The sequence below is a fragment of the Pseudocercospora fijiensis genome, assembly GCF_000340215.1.
Source record: "Pseudocercospora fijiensis CIRAD86 unplaced genomic scaffold MYCFIscaffold_10, whole genome shotgun sequence".
In the NCBI taxonomy this organism is placed as follows: Eukaryota; Fungi; Ascomycota; class Dothideomycetes; order Mycosphaerellales; family Mycosphaerellaceae; genus Pseudocercospora; species Pseudocercospora fijiensis.
The window spans coordinates 1,134,618-1,152,960 of record NW_006921541.1 but is presented as its reverse complement, the minus strand read 5'-3'; the positions used below and the strand labels follow the sequence as shown (position 1 = coordinate 1,152,960).

General features: G+C 50.6%; 9 protein-coding genes across 9 annotated transcripts; 5 read left to right on the top strand and 4 right to left on the bottom strand.

Annotated features, from left to right (window-relative positions):
* Positions 1-1,159: 1,159 nt before the first annotated feature.
* On the bottom strand, positions 1,160-2,033 carry MYCFIDRAFT_84804 (uncharacterized protein; the record flags this gene model as incomplete). The annotated part of the gene is made up of 1 exon (XM_007933292.1): positions 1,160-2,033. A coding segment is annotated over one exon (874 nt), but the record flags the coding sequence as incomplete, so codon positions are not given.
* Positions 2,034-2,632: 599 nt separating this feature from the next.
* On the top strand, positions 2,633-3,707 carry MYCFIDRAFT_212535 (uncharacterized protein). The gene has a single exon (XM_007933291.1). The coding sequence runs from the start codon at positions 2,659-2,661 to the stop codon at positions 3,643-3,645; it is 987 nt and encodes a 328-aa protein (XP_007931482.1). The 5' UTR covers positions 2,633-2,658; the 3' UTR covers positions 3,646-3,707.
* A 636-nt stretch (positions 3,708-4,343) lies between these two features.
* On the top strand, positions 4,344-4,899 carry MYCFIDRAFT_212534 (uncharacterized protein). The gene has a single exon (XM_007933290.1). It carries the CDS (start codon positions 4,618-4,620, stop codon positions 4,819-4,821), a length of 204 nt encoding a protein of 67 aa, XP_007931481.1. The 5' UTR covers positions 4,344-4,617; the 3' UTR covers positions 4,822-4,899.
* A 2,522-nt stretch (positions 4,900-7,421) lies between these two features.
* MYCFIDRAFT_145667 (uncharacterized protein) lies at positions 7,422-8,145 on the top strand (the record flags this gene model as incomplete). Its single annotated transcript, XM_007933289.1, has 3 exons — positions 7,422-7,478; positions 7,526-7,544; positions 7,592-8,145. The coding sequence occupies 3 exons, from the start codon at positions 7,422-7,424 to the stop codon at positions 8,143-8,145; spliced, it is 630 nt and encodes a 209-aa protein (XP_007931480.1).
* Positions 8,146-8,592: 447 nt separating this feature from the next.
* On the top strand, positions 8,593-9,910 carry MYCFIDRAFT_179192 (uncharacterized protein; the record flags this gene model as incomplete). The annotated part of the gene is made up of 6 exons (XM_007933288.1): positions 8,593-8,674; positions 8,703-8,716; positions 8,754-9,469; positions 9,501-9,542; positions 9,575-9,604; positions 9,649-9,910. 6 exons carry the CDS (start codon positions 8,593-8,595, stop codon positions 9,908-9,910), a joined length of 1,146 nt encoding a protein of 381 aa, XP_007931479.1.
* Positions 9,911-11,292: 1,382 nt separating this feature from the next.
* On the bottom strand, positions 11,293-12,180 carry MYCFIDRAFT_145680 (uncharacterized protein; the record flags this gene model as incomplete). The annotated part of the gene is made up of 1 exon (XM_007933287.1): positions 11,293-12,180. The coding sequence occupies one exon, from the start codon at positions 12,178-12,180 to the stop codon at positions 11,293-11,295; it is 888 nt and encodes a 295-aa protein (XP_007931478.1).
* Positions 12,181-12,818: 638 nt separating this feature from the next.
* On the top strand, positions 12,819-13,751 carry MYCFIDRAFT_120073 (uncharacterized protein; the record flags this gene model as incomplete). Its single annotated transcript, XM_007933286.2, has 3 exons — positions 12,819-13,265; positions 13,359-13,562; positions 13,644-13,751. Coding segments are annotated over 3 exons (759 nt in total), but the record flags the coding sequence as incomplete, so codon positions are not given.
* Positions 13,752-14,500: 749 nt separating this feature from the next.
* Positions 14,501-16,502, bottom strand: MYCFIDRAFT_65580 (uncharacterized protein; the record flags this gene model as incomplete). The annotated part of the gene is made up of 3 exons (XM_007933154.1): positions 14,501-14,780; positions 14,955-16,104; positions 16,181-16,502. The coding sequence occupies 3 exons, from the start codon at positions 16,500-16,502 to the stop codon at positions 14,501-14,503; spliced, it is 1,752 nt and encodes a 583-aa protein (XP_007931345.1).
* Positions 16,503-16,728: 226 nt separating this feature from the next.
* MYCFIDRAFT_84797 (uncharacterized protein) lies at positions 16,729-17,850 on the bottom strand (the record flags this gene model as incomplete). Its single annotated transcript, XM_007933285.1, has 2 exons — positions 16,729-16,982; positions 17,037-17,850. 2 exons carry the CDS (start codon positions 17,848-17,850, stop codon positions 16,729-16,731), a joined length of 1,068 nt encoding a protein of 355 aa, XP_007931476.1.
* Positions 17,851-18,343: the final 493 nt, after the last annotated feature.

Sequence of the window (18,343 nt, the reverse complement as noted above, 5' to 3'; positions counted from 1 at the left end):
CGCGGTGGATTGGTTATGATTATCGATGGTTGTCGTCATGACTCGGCGCTTGTCTTGCTCTTCGGAAGCACGTTCTCCTTGCATATTCGTATCTTGGTAGAAACTTGTGCCAGTTGCATGGGCAATGGTATTGCAACCAAGATTTCGGTGACCTTGCATCGCTTGGGGTAAATTGTGGCTGTTGATGAGTCCCCACTGCAAATATGGGACTTCTTCTTGTGCATAGAACAGGATTTAGTCCGAGACAGTGTTTGACGCTGCTGAATTGAACGTCGCGTGAGAGATGCACCACTTTGGCTCGAGCATGTCGGTCATGGGAAACGATACCCCTGCTTAGTCTGATTGAAGATGACGAGTGCACGAAATGCGGAACAGTTGATGGTGAGCGTAGAGATACAAGCAAGGCGTACTCTGTCCGAATGTTCCGAGGCCAAGGCTTGACCGATGATTCCTAGAGATGCACTGGAGAAGACTAGGTCAGATCCTTATCGTTCTGCGTTCTCACAACAGTCATGCTGCGGTCGCTCCATGTTGTGCTTCAGACATAGCTTCAGATGACACGACCTTCCGCACATCGTTGCCTTGCGCTGTGCTATGTAGAATCAAGGGTTCACGCGATACACCGGCCAAGAACCGGGAAGTCGTTAGACGGTGTGCTTGGATGCGTGCCTCATGATTCTGTGTCCTCGCTCGAGATCTGCAGACTGTCGTCCACCTTGGTCTTGGTTCTGTCTGGTTTGTTCTAGGCTTCATTCTCTAGACACAGTTTGGTGAGCTGGCCACACTGCCACCCCACGCAGCATCTTTGCTTATTCAGATAGCTCAACTCGTAAGAGTCTGGCCTGTTTGAGAACATGCTATGAACTGCCATTCTCCCGTATGCTGTGTTCAGTCAACTGAGCTTAACTTAAGGTCTTTCAATCAGATGTTTACTCCAGCATTCGAGCAAGCAAATTTTCACTGGAAATGGATGCCGGGTCAGCTTAAGTAGTAGGGAGTAGTCCGGGCCAAAATGGAGGCCAGTCCTGTCCCCCTTTCGCCAGGCCTGAGTGTTTTACAGTCCAGATCATTGTTGAATCCGAGACTCAGATCTTGACAGCCTCAGAAGATGCCCTCAGTATGCACACCATGGATCGGGAGATAAGAGTCTACTTAGACTTCAACAGGTCAATCCGTGCAGTAGATCGTCAAATGCTCCCAACTTCTTGGTATTCAGCTTCCTTCGCTTCGCAGGTGGTTCAGGTACAGGCATAGTCTTGGATTTGGATGCTCGCTCCTGGTCTCTCAGGAAACACAACACCCGGCTAGCAAATGCTGTCGAGTCCAATGAGACCGACGAATAGCTCTCGCTGACGCAGTACGGGACGATATCGACGTTGAGCATCGGGCGATTGATCTCGGAAGTTTGAGCGCGTCGGTGCTCCAGAAAAGTGCGCACAACGGTGGGCCACGAAGGCCTTTTTGAGTCGTGAGAGCGTTGGAAGGTCGTGTAATAGTAAGACAATCCTGCTACATCATGTTCCTCATCAAGATGCCAGCCCAACCCCTGTATTTGGGACATCAGTGTTTTGCGCTTCGGGAAGTTGCAGTCGCGTGCGCAGAATAAATTCAGAGCCGGGAAGTTATTCAAGTACTGCAAGGTGTTGAGGGTGACGTCTCGCGGGTTGTCGACGAAGAGGGTTTCCAATTGGGACAGTGCGCCGTAATCCTTTGCTTCAATCGCCAATGCTCTCAATATCCTGCCAGAGAATGTGGTTTCGTGCGTTTGGGACGGTGGTCTGTTGGATCGAATGTATAGGTTCTGCAGACCATCCAGTTTGGCCAGGCCCATGAGCTGAGCAATGTCGTATGGCGAATCGCAGAGCGTCAGAGTCGTCATCCAGCTGGATTGACTGCGTAGTGGCGCCTTTCCCGCAAGGCCAAGCAAACGCCGGCTGCACTGGACGCAGGAAATGCTGAAGGTCTTGACAAACTGGCGGCCAAAATAGCCAGTCTTGGCGAAGAGCTGCCACGCGTGTAGTGAGTCTGCGCCCCTGGAGGAGATGAGATATATCCAAATATATCGGTGAAGCTGACTTACGCCCGCGCGACAGCTGTCCATAGGTTTTCTACGATATGCTCCGGCAAGCACCGAAGTGCTGCTGCCTCCAGGCTACTCAAGTGATTCAGAAGCGTGTGGATTGCAGTCTTCGCAAGACTGCTTGTGCCATAATCGGGTCTGCTCTGCTGGCGCCGCTTCGCATAAAGACTATGATGCTCCACATCATGTCGGCATCCCGGAAGGCGTATTGTTGCCTCCTTGAAGACCAGCCCGCTGTCCTTGTCGAATGGCATGCTAATCGAGGTGGGAGAGGTGTGTGAACATCACGTATCGCTGACGCGGATGTGGTTGATCCCGGATGTGCTTCAGGCCACGAAATGTGTGAAGTGTTCTTGTGTTTTGAAGTCGACGCGGCTGGCAGATCGAGACGCGAAATAGGCTTCTCGCTTATCGTGGACCCTGGACAAAACGCCGATGGCCGAGGGCCGACACGCCGACCTTGCTGAGCAAGAATGCGATCATTTGATCTCACAACGTGTGTTGCTACTGTCGACCTCACGACTTTACTCCAATATCTGGTACAATGTGCCACTGTACATGTCTCTCGGCCTTTCCTAATGGTTATCAAAAGATCTAGCCTCCTCGCCGCCAACCACCTCCAATCGTTTCATGCATCTTTGAGCGCTTCCCAGTCGTCTACGTCACCAAGCTGTCGACATCGAGGCACACAAGGCACACGACCATCACAATGTTTCCAATACGGATACGCGACCATCGCCGGTGACAGTAGTGATAAGGGTCACAGTGACCCAGCGGAGAAAGCAGAGCCAGAGCCAGCACACGTATGGCCTGAGCCACATAAAGGGCAGAATAGTCCCACTCCATACCAGATATTCGATCTTAAGCATGATGGAGAATATCGCAAAGCGCATTACTACAAACTAGTCAAGCTATACCATCCAGACTTGCACGGTAATGGCAAGTCGAAAGATGACCCCGCACATCAACTCAAGATGGAGCGGTATCGTCTCATAGTGGCTGCGCACAACATTCTCTCGGATCCTACCAAACGCAGCGCATACGATCGATTCGGTTCGGGCTGGAATGGCAAGGCAGAAGTTGGGAGCAGAGATACTTGGGGAACACCCTCCCCAGCCGGGCCATTCAGCCAGAGTTGGCGTGATCCCAATGACCCGGTCTGGCAGAACGCCACCTGGGAGGACTGGGAGAGGTGGCGGCAACACAGGGACTCAGGCGGTAAGACAAAGACGCCGCCTGTATACATGGCCAATTCGTACTTTCTGGCAGCAATTGTCGCTCTAGCAATCATCGGCAGCTCGCTAAATGGCAAGCGGGCATCAGAAGCGGGCAGCTATTTGGTAGAGCAGAGAGACATCGTACATGACAGAGCTGCTAAGGAACTGCGAAAAGTCAGGCAGGAAGCAAATGGCATGACGAATAGACAAGATCGGATAGACTTCTTCGTTCGGCAGCGGGAAGCCACCCAGGACACAAGAGGCTATCAGGATTTACAGGAGGAGAAAGCGAGTCGAGTATTAAAGGATCGGGAGATTTGTGCGAGCGACAACATCAGTGAAAGTTGAACGAGTTAGTTGGCAGATCAACTCGTCCTTCATTCGATGTTCCTAAGAAAACGGAGCATCTCAAACACATGATCCGACCTCGCATGTAGCACGGGACCAGCAAAGAGCACCGTGGCCAATCCGGCACATCTTTGGCGCTCCTCTCCTCTGCACACTCGATATTCGAAGCATCTCCTTACCAGGAGCGCGACTTGTCACCTGTGTCTGCTTTCTGCAAAGTCAGAGATCTCGGGCAACAAACGCCTGGATATGTAATTAGCTGCATGTGGTCCGGACACAACCAAACGCTACGCTGCAAGCCAATTGAGCCTGCCTTCCACAATGTCACAGCTCGAGCAAATCTCTTACGTTCATCGTTGCTGATTCCACTTCCGCCAAGCTCGAAGTAGGCCCACCATCATGCTGGACAAGACCTGGTGGCATCTCCAAAGCCATCACATGACCCCAAAAGTCACAAATAGATTCAATCGCCAAGCCATCACTGACCCAGCCCAAAGTATCTGGACACTCTGCAATTCCTTGTGCTCGAATTACTGCATTCATGTTCTGGCCAGTAACACCCTTCACGAACTTGAAGTATGGCATCTCAGGTAGCGGACTTGCCAGATACCCGCGAGGAGATAAGAGGTTATCTCAACCGCGAAAGACGCTCGTCTTTGGTGGCTCCCTAAGGAAGTTCTCGACACCATCTTCGAGCTACATTTCGCGCAGCCAGGAATCTGTGACTACAATTGGTTGCACACCTCAACAAGCTGCTGCACATGTTTACAGCTTTGCAATCAAGAAGCGATGCTATTCAGACCGCAATCACTTTTGGGGCGCCGGCAGCTGGGCCAACAAGTTTCCCGACCAGCGAACGGAAACCGTTCGCTGGTGTCGCGTCTCGCTCCATTCCTGGCCGAAGACTGGACACCAGACCTTCCTCTGCCTCAATAAAATTGTGAGCACTTTGATGACACTCGCCTGAAGCCGATGACTTGGGCGTTGTTCAAAGATGTCCGCTTCGACATCAGTGGGCACTTACTTGGGGAGCGTGTAGAATTCCTTCCCAACCCCAAATGGGTCATCGATGTTGGATTCCAGGTTCCTTTCCGCGCCTGCCCAAACCTGGTCCGCATCGAGGTCGACGGCAGTGATGAGCTGCTGGCATGGGAGCATTTGCACTGGTTTCCCTGAGAGGATGCAGCTGCTTACAGTTATATATGCCGACGAACATGAGAAAGATCGTCCCGCGCCGGAGACAATATTTGATAGTCTCTCTCTTTGATCATCTTCAGGCCAACATCAATTCCTTCCTCGCGTCGTCTGCTAAGCCAGCTTGCCGGAGCCCAGTATACATGTAGTAACACCGGCGAGTTGACTGTTATAGGAAAGAAGAATTTGGTTGAAGCGAAGGTCTTAAATGCTTACTTCGAAGGTGCACATGACTTGGACAGTCACTTGCTCGAGGCGATATAGAAGGTCTCAGGTGGCTCACCTCACCTCAACTTTTGAGACTCTGTAAGGAAGCGAAGACTCCGCAGCTGGACTTGCGAGCAGGTGAGTTGGTAATTTTCATCAATCAATATTAGCAGTCAACACAGCCGCTACCGCCAGGCCGGCGCCCAGTTCGGGGACACCGTTGAGCTGACAGTTATAGAAAGAAAGCGGTAATTGTTTGCAAAGTCAATCTTTTATAGTCCCCGCAATAAATACGTGTGACTCATGTATTCACATGCTCCTCAAGTATGTGCGTAGTCATTCAATTCATCTCGAATGAGAAGCAATTTTGCATGCTCACCTGCCAGTTCCATTTGGCCTGGCTCGAGAGCTTGGTCGTTACCATCTGGCGCTGAGGAAAGCGTGCTTGCTGTGTCCGAATGGCGGGCGAGGAAAGCCGCCGTGTCTGCGAAGTTGCGTTAAGACCAAGATTGTGAGAATATCCAGTCACATATAAAGCTGCTAAAAGCAGTCGTGCTTCACCCAAGATGTCGTCCAAGGACCAGGAAGAAAAGCATTCCCTTTAGAAGTATCGAGCCTTGGAGCTCGTCAATGCTGCGATCGGAACACATAGAGCGCCATTGCCCCTTAGAATATGATGAGATCTCTTAGTTCCTATTTGCAGGTTCTTTGAAGACCCGATGGATCCCAGGTCGCAGTCAGTATTGGGTATCTGCATCATGATTTAAGAGATTTTGCGTGCCCTCAATCTATAACTTATGCATTCTGGGTAAACTTTAGTGAACAGAAGTTGGCGGCAAGAAAGGGGCTCTTGCCATGTTGGATCGAGTGCGAAGAACTGGCTTTTGTGTTTTTAAAAAGACGCACAGAGGGAATTTTTTTGCTCGTGTTACACGCAGACAGGCATTGCCTATTAGAGTGCTCACTTCTCCGCTCCACAAGTTTTGCGAAGAGTGTGCACTCTTGCTGGCAGCCAGAGCTCGCTATTAACATCAAGGCCAGGAACGGTCTTTGCATGCTCACTCACCAAGCTCGCCCGCCTTGGACGGGCGTCCGCAAGCGATGAGTGGGTGGCGCAGATGAAAGTACTGTGGCTGTATCGAGACTATGATTTACGGGCATCATTTGTACGTGGTGGATGGTCGTTTACTTCGTTCTGTTACATGCAGGCCAGATCGTTTTACTCATCTTCTTCAGGCCTATCACATTGACATGGCTCTTCTATCGCTGAAAGCAGAAGCATGTGTATCTGCCATCTCGGGTCGAGGGTCGGCTTGGGTCAAAAGAGCTGCTGAATAGGATGGGTAAAGTTGGCCTCAAACTCCCCTATGTTAGTGCTTCAGCCACTATGCCACTGTGCTGCGCTTGAAATCTCGATCCTAATTCCTGGTTTACATTGGAGAGCGGAGTTGGCTTACTTGATCGTGCGAGGTTGCCAGAATCATGCTTTACTTCACCTGGCGTGGCGCTCCGTTTATCGCTGTCCGGCAGCGCTACTGTCCTCTCAACCAGTTCATCCAGTCCCGAATGTGAACGAAGAGCACTCTGTGTAGCCTCACACGACCGTCGCCGACGACGGCAGACTGGCGGGGCCCAAGGGACCGGCCAGTGAAGACAAGCCAGATGATGGCGCGTTGTCAAGTTCAAGAATGAGATGGACCTTCTTTTATAGTAGAAGTTCCGCACGGTCCAGGTTTGCTGCGAGGTGCATGTGAGTGAACTCGGCCCGAGGGCTTGTGACAAGTACTGAGACAGTGCGCGTGAGGATTTTCACATGCGCAGATCAGTTTGTCAATGATCCAGGATTGCACGGAATATCCGTGACTCGCGGAGATGAACGTTGCTCTGAACTCGCAGCTTCGTCGGCTTCGATGGCTCTGTCACACTCCTCGCATTGCAGGCATACTTTCGACCATTCAGGAATGGCATGTTGACGCTCGTGGAAGCAATGATTATACCTGTTGTGGCGAACATCACTACAGAAGAGCAGTGTCGCATCAAGGAACCAGCCACCTGTGCTCCAGCAAGGCCACCAGCATTTCGACCGTAGCATGAAAAGACGAGGTAAGATCAGAGGGCGTTGCCAAATGGTATTCCATGCATGGACGATGTGTGATGAGGATGGAATGAGAAAGGTGGGATGGCCTGTGCTTCAGCTTCACCTCACGACTTTGAACGCTCTAGCAAATCCTAGACCACATATCAGAACCATCACAATGGAGTTCATTGCAAGATCAAGCCTGCGAGCCACTCGCTCGCATTTACTCCGCGAAGCAGCAAGACGAGGTGCACCATCATTTTCGAGCTCACCACCATTTCCGCCCACACATAACGCCATGCCCGAGCGACCGCCAAAGTCGGCGCTGCCGATGCCTTTCGTGACAGAGACAGTGGTATGAAGAATACTTGATGATCGAAGAGCCTGGGCTGATGATATAAGGGCGGCGGTTGGCACACATGTAGGAAGAGCCTGACTTCAACATGAACATCACACTAATGAAATCAGACGACATCTTCTCTCGCTTGCTCAAGGAGCGCATTGTCTGTCTCAATGGCGAGGTTGAAGAGACCACATCCGCCTCCATCGTTGCTCAACTCCTCTTCCTCGAAGCCGACAACCCTCAAAAGCCCATCAATCTCTACATCAACTCTCCTGGCGGCAGTGTCACAGCTGGCCTTGCAATCTACGACACAATGCAGTACATTCAATCGCCCGTCACGACGATATGCCTCGGGCAAGCCGCGTCGATGGGCTCATTACTTCTTTGTGGAGGCGCGGCGGGGCAGAGGTACTGTCTACCACATAGCAGGATTATGGTGCATCAGGTCAGCGGAGGATATCATGGACAAGCCAGCGATATCGCGATCCATGCGAAAGAGATTCTCAGGGTGAGAGAGCAATTGAATATGATCTACAAGAGGCACTTGACTGTGGAACGGAGCTTAGAAGAGATCGCGAAGGTCATGGAGAGGGACTTCTTCATGGGCGCTGAAGAGGCGCGAGACTGGGGCATTGTGGACAAGGTGCTGGATAGGAGATCGCAGGCCGAGGGAAAATAGAAGACATCATGAACTGGCAACAATCCCTTCTCAGGATGGCCACGCGCATAACGCCCCTGATCGCGGACTGCAGTACGACGAATGGCCGAAGCATTCTGCTGGCGATTGGAAATTTGTTGAAAGTGAGTGGTCAGCAGTCGCTGTTCATCGAGGCTGTTTGTTCTAATACTCTGATACCCATAGCGAAAGTGTCAGATATCTCCCTCTCATCCATACTGGCTTTCACTGCAGGCTTGTGGTCGATAAATGATTAGTCCAGGCAAAAAGACACTGAAGAAGGCCACAGTCGAACTCGTATCGCTCTTTGAGGCCCCATCCTCGTTGAACTTGATTTTTGGTGACAGCGATGTTCAATTTCTCGCATTGTGCCAACAAGAGCGAATTTGATGGACTCATGACACCAGCTCATGCTGAACTTTTAACTTGATTTTGCACACATTCCTGCTGATGCACCGCCAGGTGGACCAGATCAAGAGCATTCTACCATTGAACTACTTCCCCCGAACGGCAATTGGCTTTCTGGAAATTTGTTTGATGGAAGTAGCTCAACTCTACAGCTGATAGTGACGCTGTTGACTTCGGACGCGAGCTCGTTTTCACATGCACAGTCCCGCGCTAGCGTCAACGCTCGACCCACTTTGACGCAAGACTTCAAACAGCATCACCATCAACAAAGTATGAATCTTACACTCCTCAATTCTGCACGGGAAGCAGCAGCTGTGGATATGGAGTCGAGCACGAGTTCTGATAGCGCAGTCATGATCCGAGACATTCCACCAGAAAAGAAGAGCCACGACATGTCAGCAAAAATCACCTTCTTCGGCCTCACTCTCGCCATCCGAAAGAAGATATACACCTTTGCCAACATAGTCGATACCACTCACCAGCTTCGCGTATGCTATGGCAAACACAAAGACCGTCTCCAATGCTCCATCCCAGCCACCTTCGCAACGCTCACAAAAGTCAACAAACAGATCCGCGCCGAAGTTTCGAAGCTCTTCTTCAGAAAGAACGAATTCTTCATCTTCGACTGCAAACACGAGCTCATCACCCGACCAGACTGCGTATGTCCTATAATTTTGCCTCAAATGCGTAGATTCAGTCTGGAGGTTCACTACTACGTTCGCGCGAAGGTCTGGAAAGAACATGGGGTCTGGAAGGCTAAGTTGGTGATTCCAAGAAGCGTTAAGGAGGAGTGGCTTGTCAATACTGGAAGAGAGTTTCGTCCGAATCGGGAGCTGGAGATGTATACGTGTGAGGGCGAGAAGGCATTGGAGATGTTTAGGTATCAGGTGGCGAGGGAGGATGGATGGACAGAACATGCGTTTGAGAAGTTGTTGAAAGATATGGATGAGATTGATCGGTGGGTTGATCAGGAGTGTTGGTATCACAATTGAGTGGAGATACTCGGAGATGCGAAGCAGCCGAGTCCAGTGTCGGCACGAAGGACTGAAGTCGGGTGAGGAGCGGGATTTCAGGGAGGCATTGAAGGCCCTGCTAGAGCCGGCGAGCGGCAGATAGCATGATTATGCTTCATAGGGATGAGCGCAGAGACACGTGCGATGTTCGTTCTGAGAGTCGATCGATGGGGATTTTCATTCCACACTCCGATCACCTTGGACAAATGAGAGACAGGTTCATCACCGAACCTCACAACTCACAGCTCACACCGAAAACCTCTCTTCAAAGTCCATTCCCATCTCCCCGACCGGCTGAACAAAAGTATAACTCCTCCCCTTCTCCCAAAACTCCTGCACACCAGTAACAAGATACAACGGCGTCATCTGTCTATCCTCACTAAAAAACAACCAAGGTCTCTCCCTCCGCTTAAACGTGAAAATCGTATCATCATCGAATTCCACAATCGATGTGAAAGCCACCTACTTAGGGAAATGCTATTGACCCTCTAAACTTCTGGAGAATAGATGTGTGCCGACACGTGGCCACTGTCGTTTATTGTGTTCAGAGAGGTCGATCATATAGTGGCATAAGATATGAAAGTTTCCACGTTTATCCCTCCACAAGAATGGATCTTCGGTCCATATGGGACTGTACTCGGAAGTATTCTAAGAAGCGTCTTGCGTCTTTACGAGCTTGAAATCGTCGTGCCAGGTCTCAGCGATGAAGATGGCGTTGTCTTCGACTGCCATTGCAATTTTCTGGGTTTGGTTCTGTGGAGTCCAGAGTGGTATAGGACTCGGATTCGTTGATTGGGGATCTATAGAATCCAACGCGAGTTTGAAAGGTGTCCAAGTGCCATTAATCAGATTATCGGATGTCGTGACTGAAATTTTGTTCGGCATCTCTGCCCTGGGAATACTTGCACAACTTTTACTCGGAGCCACGTAATCTGTTCCTATCGTCCACAACAACCATTTACGATCGGTTTCGCTCCAAGTTACGCGACTATTATGTCGAAAAGTCTTAGTTACTTTCTCAGCGAAGTGGTACGGTCCTTGAGGTCCGGTTCTTGATTCCGCTCGCACGACGAACGAACTCGGGCGCCAGTTAGATAAGCTACAGCCATGATCGAATTAGTCTGCGAAGAGATGGAATAGGGAGCGATCATTGGGGTCATGGATGATCTGCCCGCCCCAAGAGGAGTTGCCGAAAGGGCCATAGTGGGTGGGATTGCTGTCGTCGATTTGGATGTGATTGTAGCCTGTGCCCCGACGTGCGGGTCTCAGATCTAGAACTCCGCAACTTGCCCCAATCCATCCAGGATCGCATTGGCAGAATGAGCTCTGGAAGAATGGTAGCCAATATGTCCTTGGGCTTGGAGAACAGATGCCGTTCAAACTGCAATCTTCGTCAGTTGTGCAGGCTGTGATTGAGCGGGCTAGGGTTATGAGGAATATGTAACTAAGTCTATGAACGAGCATTTTGAGGATGAGATATCGTTGGGAATAGCATAGCAGAGTTGTGCGTAGACTTTACCTGTTGCGTTGAACCTTGAAGCCTGCTTTCGGTGAAAGCGGCCCCGAGGTACCTAGTACCAGATACCCACGATCATGTTAGCCAGGTTGAAATTGCGTAGGTACGGCACTTGGCATGGCCCGTATATGTCCAGCGAGCGCCATTCAAATCCTATTTCCGACTCTGAAGTTTAGTCTGATCATAAATCATGAGACCATCAAATCATACCAATCATAATTTTGCCCTCATATATCCAGGCTTACTCGATTCATCCTCATCCACACCTTTAACTGCTGCAGGCTTAGCGCCGATATCCACCCTCAACTCGCCTCCCACAATATCAATCTCCTGGCAATCCTCCAAACCGACTCCGTTCGCATACTGCATAACCACAAATTCGATCTCCTTTTCTCCCAGCACCACCATCGGCGCGTGCCATGTCCCGGGTCCGTAGGTTACAGCCTGATCACCTCTCACGACGAACGCCCTCAAATTCTCCAAATCAGGCTCGCCGCTCCCTTTCGGCCTCCTCCACCTATCCACTCCCCTTTCCGATACAGCAGGCGTTGTCGAACTCGAATAATCATTCGTAAAAGGATTAGGTCTCGCACCCAATAACCTCTCTTTCAAACTCTTCTTCCTCCTGATATCTTGCGTAGGATAAGGCTTATCCCTACTCCCTCTTCCCCTTCCTGAAGGCAAAGTCGGAGCAACAATGACAAGATACTTAGTATTCTCATCATTCTTTCCCACACCCATAGGAACAAAAGTCTGGCTTGTAAACGGATGTCTCTCCAAAATCTTCACATCAAAGTATTTCCCATCTTTTAGCGTTCTTGATTTAGAAACAAACATGTTCACAACCACCTTCGCACTTTTACCACTCGCCGCTCTATCATAATAATTCTCAAGATAGGTAGCGTCGATCCACTTGGTCGCAGTCCCTTGATTCGCGACAGAGAATTCTAACCTCCATTGCCCGTTATCGTCGAGATCGGTTTGAGAATGCGTGGAAGGGTTTTGAATTACTGTTCCGAATTCTGAGAAGTTATTTGGTGTGATCGAATTTGAAGCGAGGATGGTTTGGTTCGAGGAATGTTTCTGTGCGCGAACCGCCATTTATGTAGCCGTCGCCGGGTTTTCGGATGAAGGCGTCGCTGAGGGAAGATTTGATTTTGGACCAAGTTGAGGTCTTTGCTGGAGTAGGAGTGGTTTCGGATGGCATTGCGAGAGATGGGAACTGGAGATGTTTCTGGAGGTGGAGTAAGCGGGGCAGACTGGGAGCTTTGATAAATATTAATTGCGGGATTGATTAAGCGTAAAATGAAGTCATGTCAGCTTTTGTCAGCACGCGTCGCGTGTTTGTCACGATCACTCAACATCTTCGCGATTACTGTACAGATGTCTTTTCCTCCGCGATGACGATGATGGCAGCGGTGACCATGGATTCCGAGAATAATGCGCCTTCGTCAACGCCTACGCGCGCAATCTTCAGCAGCGATGGCATTGCGAGACGCGAAGGAACACCACCCAGCAGTCCACCGTGTTTTCCCTGGGAGCTGGAGCGAGAAGCAAAATCGACAGAAGTGAACAGTGCGAGATCAGACGCAGCACAGACAACGGCATCGACACTGAGAAGGCCAGTCAGGAATGCATTCTCCATCCTGGGCAAGCGGAAGCCTTTGGAAGCGACCACCGAGAATGCTCGATCGGCTAAGCAAAGGAAGTCTAATGCCAAGGATAAAGATGACGAGAGTCAGATGCAGATGAGCCTCGGGCAGTCTGTGCAGAAGAACTGCTCTACCTGCGGCATGGAGTATACGGCTTCCAGTGCCGAGGACCGCAAGCTGCACGACAAATATCACAAGCAGAACCTGGAAGGTTACGATGTAGGCAAGGAATTCGTGTCCAGAACGAAGCAGTGGAGAAAGCAGTATGGCGTATTTACGGGCGTCAGGGCAGGGGACGCCATCGTATACCTGGACTGTTTTGATCACGGCAAGCGAAAGAATCGAGGGCAGGCCGTGCTCGAGATTGTACAAAGAGAGCTAGGCGCAGTCCCTATACCTGAGCGTCAGATATGGGATCTTAAAGTCGCGCAGTGTGAGTCGATGCTGGACGCACCTTACAAAGCGTACTTGTACATACGGGGAACGAAGTGTGTGGGATTCTTGCTTGTGCAAAAGATTGGCAAGGCGTACAAAGTCATAAAGCCGCCGGTTCTTGAATCAAGAGCTGAGACAACACCAGCTGCCGAGGATAGTACATCGGGGAGAGGCGCGCTTGCAGCACTGAAGGCTCGGAAGCAACGAGAGGCTGCGGCAGAAAAGGCTATTGTGCAAGAAATGAAGGAAGCCGCTCAACATCTTGTTCAGTTCTCGAGCGACGCACATCCTGCTGTGGTGGGCATATCTCGAATATGGACCTCGTCGACAGTGAGAGGACAAGGTATTGCAAAGCGCCTGATCGAGGTCGCTATCAAGAGGCACAACATTATGGCTGTGGACAACGCCAAAGACAAAGCACGATGGGAAGGGGAGGGCCAGGAGACTTTGGCGAGTTTAGCTGGACATATTGAGAAGATCGAGCATAAAGAGCAAGTAGCTTTCTCGCAACCGACCGATGCAGGTGCGAAGCTGGCAAGGAAGTGGTACGGGAGAGCGTATGGATGGAGCGTGTATCTCGAATGAAGAGTCCCTCTGGGAGCGCGGCGATAGGTATCCTTTTGCAGATGAAAATGCTCCAGGGCAGCCCCGACTATCATTTCGCATTGATCACCAAATCGCGAAGCTTCGAATGTGCTCGGGACCCAACCTAGAGTCTTCTCGTGCCCATAGATCAATGTCACGGCCATATCTACCACCTGGCATGTCATCAGAAGCTCCTCCGACAATCATTCTTAACTCAATGGTAGAGCGTATAAGTCGTCAGAGCACTCTGATGCTTCGCTAAAGCAATAAAGCTTGGTCTATAATAGCTCCGCGACTGAGTCATTTCCATCAATCGTTGCTCTGAGTGTGCTGGGATTGTGCCATTGAGCTGAGGGTGATTGTCAGTTTTCTGTCCCTTCTCAGCACACAAGGACTTGAGAATTTGCCGCATCATAAGCACAGCACCTGCAGTGATAACATATGAACAGAAATACGGCAGTGTCCAACACTCTATCTTGGCTCAACGGCAGAGCCTGTGAGTCGTCGGTGCACCTTGACGCAGCGTTGTAGACCTGTTTCCAATTTACCGCGAGTTTGAAGTTCAACTTGAGGACATCGATGCTCTTGAATGCGAATTCCATTGAGCTGAGGGCGATTGTCAATCGTTCTGCTTCGGAATGAGCGCTCAAGAATGTCACGGCGATGAGCGGTGACAATCGATGCTGAATCAAAGGTATTCGAACGCCTTTTGGCATTATCTTGAACTTGAAGCGATTTGTATTCTGCTATCAAGATCCGTTGTCAAACGTGTACGGCGAAACCTTGATAGGCCCCTCGCTCTCCAGTATGTATCCCTCTTCGCATTTCTCAAACGCCACTCTTTGCTGTCCAAAGTAGAAATCGTCAAACTCGGGTGTCATGGCTTCAAGCAAGGACATCACATTACCAGCTGGATGAAGGACTTCCCAGGGATGTGTGCAACCTCTGCCTTTACACGTCTTGAGGACCATAAGTAAAGCGTCAAGGCGAGGAATGAGATGATTCAGAGTGGCCTTGACTCCGGCAGGACTTTGTTCGTCTGCAGACTGATTCGATGATGTGTCGCCCGGACTGCTATTTGTAGCGGTCGTTAGAGGCAAACCGCCAGCATCGCTGTGGTGTGATTGATGCAACCAGGAACAATGCTGAGCTTCTCTTTCCCTCAGAGCGAGCTTCGAAAAGTCAGCCTCGAAGGAGACAAACTTTGTCTCATGATCCATTGGATACAGATTCTCCATCTCATAAGGGTCCTGGACCAGATCGTAAAGCTCATGCTCGCCGCTGCACCAAACTGTGTACAACAGGCTGTAACCAGCAGCGCTGACCCGTAAAGCTTTGTATGTGTGATTTGGATAGAGTACCTGTCCGTGATCGCCTTCGGACATGATGACGCCCCAGCTCTCAACGTTGACGTGTTCAGCGTTGCCATAGCCTTGCTCGCCTGCGGTTTGTAGTGATATGAACTGCCCATCGAAGTCGTCTCTGATCTCACCACCAGCGAGTTTGAGGAACGTCGGAGCCAGATCAGTGTGTGTTGTGACAATATCTGCGGTCACTCCTTTTCCAATGCCTGGACCTCGAACCATGAATGGAATATTGATATCCTCCTCGAATGGACATTGCTTGCCTGGTTGGAGCCGATGCTGGCCAATATGGTATCCATTATCCGTGGAGAAGAAGACATAGGTATCGTCAAGCACCCTCGCATCCTCGAGGCGCTTGAAAAGTTCGCCAACCATCTCGTCAACAGCCTGAAGAGAACGTAGCCTTTGGCGATAAAAGTGATCATTGAACGCAAGATTCGTGTTGTTCTGTTCGGGAAGACGCGATATCCAAGAAACGCCATGAGGATTGGAAGGATTGAAGTGGGGCGTTCTTGGAACAATCACATCTTCAAAGAGATGGGCGTGTCTCTCAGCTGAGACAGGCGGAGACTGGGTGTTCGAGCCTTCGGAGAAATTCCCATCAATAGCGGTATTCATATGCACATTTGAGTGAGGTGCTGTTGGTGCGATGGTCAAGAAGAATGGTTTCCCGCTGGCCTTATATGCATCCAGTCCGTCGGCCAGGAATTCGAAAGACTTATTTGCAAGGACATCGGTACTATATAGACCTTCATAGCTGACAGGTGGGTCGTGATTGCGTTGGAAGGTTGCATTCAGATACTCGTATGTATATGGGTCCAGAAGAAATTCGGACCCAGTCCAACCCGCTGCATGGGGCGAAGCGTAGTTGTCGACGTTCTGAGCATTGAAGAGCTTCCCGACGTAGTAAGTCCCATAGTTGAGCTCTTGTAGCCAGAGAGGCAAGTATGCATCATTGAACCCCTGAGATATGAACTTCGGGTAGCCGCCTATGGGGTTCAGTATCGTTTTGGTTTAGACAAGAGACAAGGGGAAAGTAGCAAGAGGATGCGCGAGAAACCTTACCGTACGGAGGATTGACGTCTGTGACATTTGTGTTGTGTGCTGCCTTGCCTGTCCACAAGCTCACTCGGGACGGACAGCAAAGTGCTACTGTACAGTAGTGTCTGCTAAATGATGTGCCTTGTTCGGTGATGTACTTTTGCAGTTGTGGCATATGTGAGAGGGAATCCATATGAAGATCTTGATCGTCTGTAAGGATGAAGACTATATTCGGCTGTTTCGATGAGGGCTGTATCGGTATCTGCGTGTGCTCTGCTATGGCCGAAATGCCACTGAGCAGGCATAGGCTCAGAGTTTCTACGACATGATGCCAGCATCCTGGCATGGTGGTGGTATGGTATGGATGATGATGAGAAGACACATGTAAAGTGGAGAGGTAGAGATGGCAGCGAAAGCAGAAGGCGTCATCGTGCCAAGACTCTGTGGTGTGCCCGAGGTTGAGCCGTCAACTCCAGGCTTAGTAAGCGCTCAGGCTTAGGTTGTGACACCCTCCCTTTGCCCACCATCCTCTGCCCACCGTCCTACACCCTCCATATCTGATAAAGTCACCCTCAGCTCGCCGTCGACGCGTCATGAGTGCCTTCAAAGTCAATGCCGGTGCCATGAGCCACCCCGATGTTCCGGACCATCTGCAAGAACCTGGCGTCGACCTTCAACTCGTCATCAGTTCCGTCTGAATTGAATTTCTCGTGATAAAGCCGCATGCGAGCGTTCTGGTAGTCACCAAAGGTCGCGTCAAAAGGCAGACATGCTTCTACACATCGACCCGTGGCCGCATCCTGCTCCACGCACTTCAAGGGCGCATCTGCAATTTGATCAGCCGAAAAGCGCAGTCTCGGTACACGGCGATGCCACTCACCTGCGTTGGCATTGACGAAGTATGCCATGCTTTCTCGCGACTTGTCGCCTGGAAGGCTCTCCCACGACAGGCGGTGCTTTGTGCTCTTGAGCAGCCCCGCCGTCCAAAGTGCCAGCCCATCGCCCACATTCACAATAATGCCCTCTTCAACGATAGGTGCTGCCACCCACCTATCATTGTCTGGCGAGAGAACCTCAAGACCTGGCTCCGTTGCGAAGAGTAAAGTGATTGTACCCCAATCAGTGTGCTCACCAAGCCGCGGGAAACTAGCATCAACCGGCTTGTCCACGACTGGATATCGAATCAACCTCAAGACATTTCCCGGCTCCTTCATCGGTGAATGTGCACGCGAGAAGAAGTCAGACTCTAGATTCATGGCAATCGCGAAGGCACTCAACACTCTTTGCGCCACCGTATTGCACTCCGTCCGAAACGTCTCCGCTTGCTGTTTCTTCTCTGCTGTCCACCAGCTGGGAATATTGTCGCACGTTAGATTGGCATTCGCCACAGACCCGAAGCACATGCCTTCAGAGACACCGATAATTGACTCCTTATAGTCATAGCCTTGCTGTTTAATATTCATCCACTTCTCAGCTTTGACATCTTCCGGCTGATCGAAGAAGCTTGAAGTAGTTGCGAGCATGTCGTTGATGACCTGTCCGGGAATACCATGTCCTGTCAGGACTAAAAAGCCCCATCGTTTGGCCGCCGCCAGCAATTTGGCTGATACAATCTTGGCATCGCTGTCGAAGCTGCTGAAGTTGACGACAGGTAGTTCGTCGCCAGGAACATCATCTCGAGTAGCAGAAGGCATGGCTTGTTGGTGATTTCTGTGTAAGAAAAATGTTGCGCGATCACTTATGAAAGCGCAAAATTGTTGTACTGACGCACGGGATGCAGGCGTGAAAATTACACGCGGGTGCGGTGATTTGAAGAAGCGGAGGCGGCTTTCCTTTTGAACGAAGAAACATGCGAAGGTTTATGTCGGCATTCTTCCAGATCAAGCATGTAACACCCAAGAGCTAAGCATGATGGAAAATCAGCACGCAGGCGAAGCTATCGGCCTTATCCGTCTGAGCTGGACCACAGACTTTCGCCGATACCAGTAGTTGATCACTACCGTTCGAATGGGTTACAGTCCTCGCCAAGGCTTTACGAACAGTCTCGCTTGCGATGTACACCCCCAAAGGACTTGCAGCAAGCTTATCATCAAGTCAGACGGAGACTCGGCCGAATGATGTTAGCAAGGCTTTCTCGACCAGGTGAGGTCTATCAAACCAACGGCATGCTCCGATACCGAGCTCTTC

Bases quoted from the DNA above. Each gene is read 5' to 3' on its own strand.
- MYCFIDRAFT_212535 (XM_007933291.1), top strand. From the start codon at position 2,659: ATGGTTATCAAAAGATCTAGCCTCCTCGCCGCCAACCACCTCCAATCG.
- MYCFIDRAFT_212534 (XM_007933290.1), top strand. From the start codon at position 4,618: ATGACTTGGGCGTTGTTCAAAGATGTCCGCTTCGACATCAGTGGGCAC.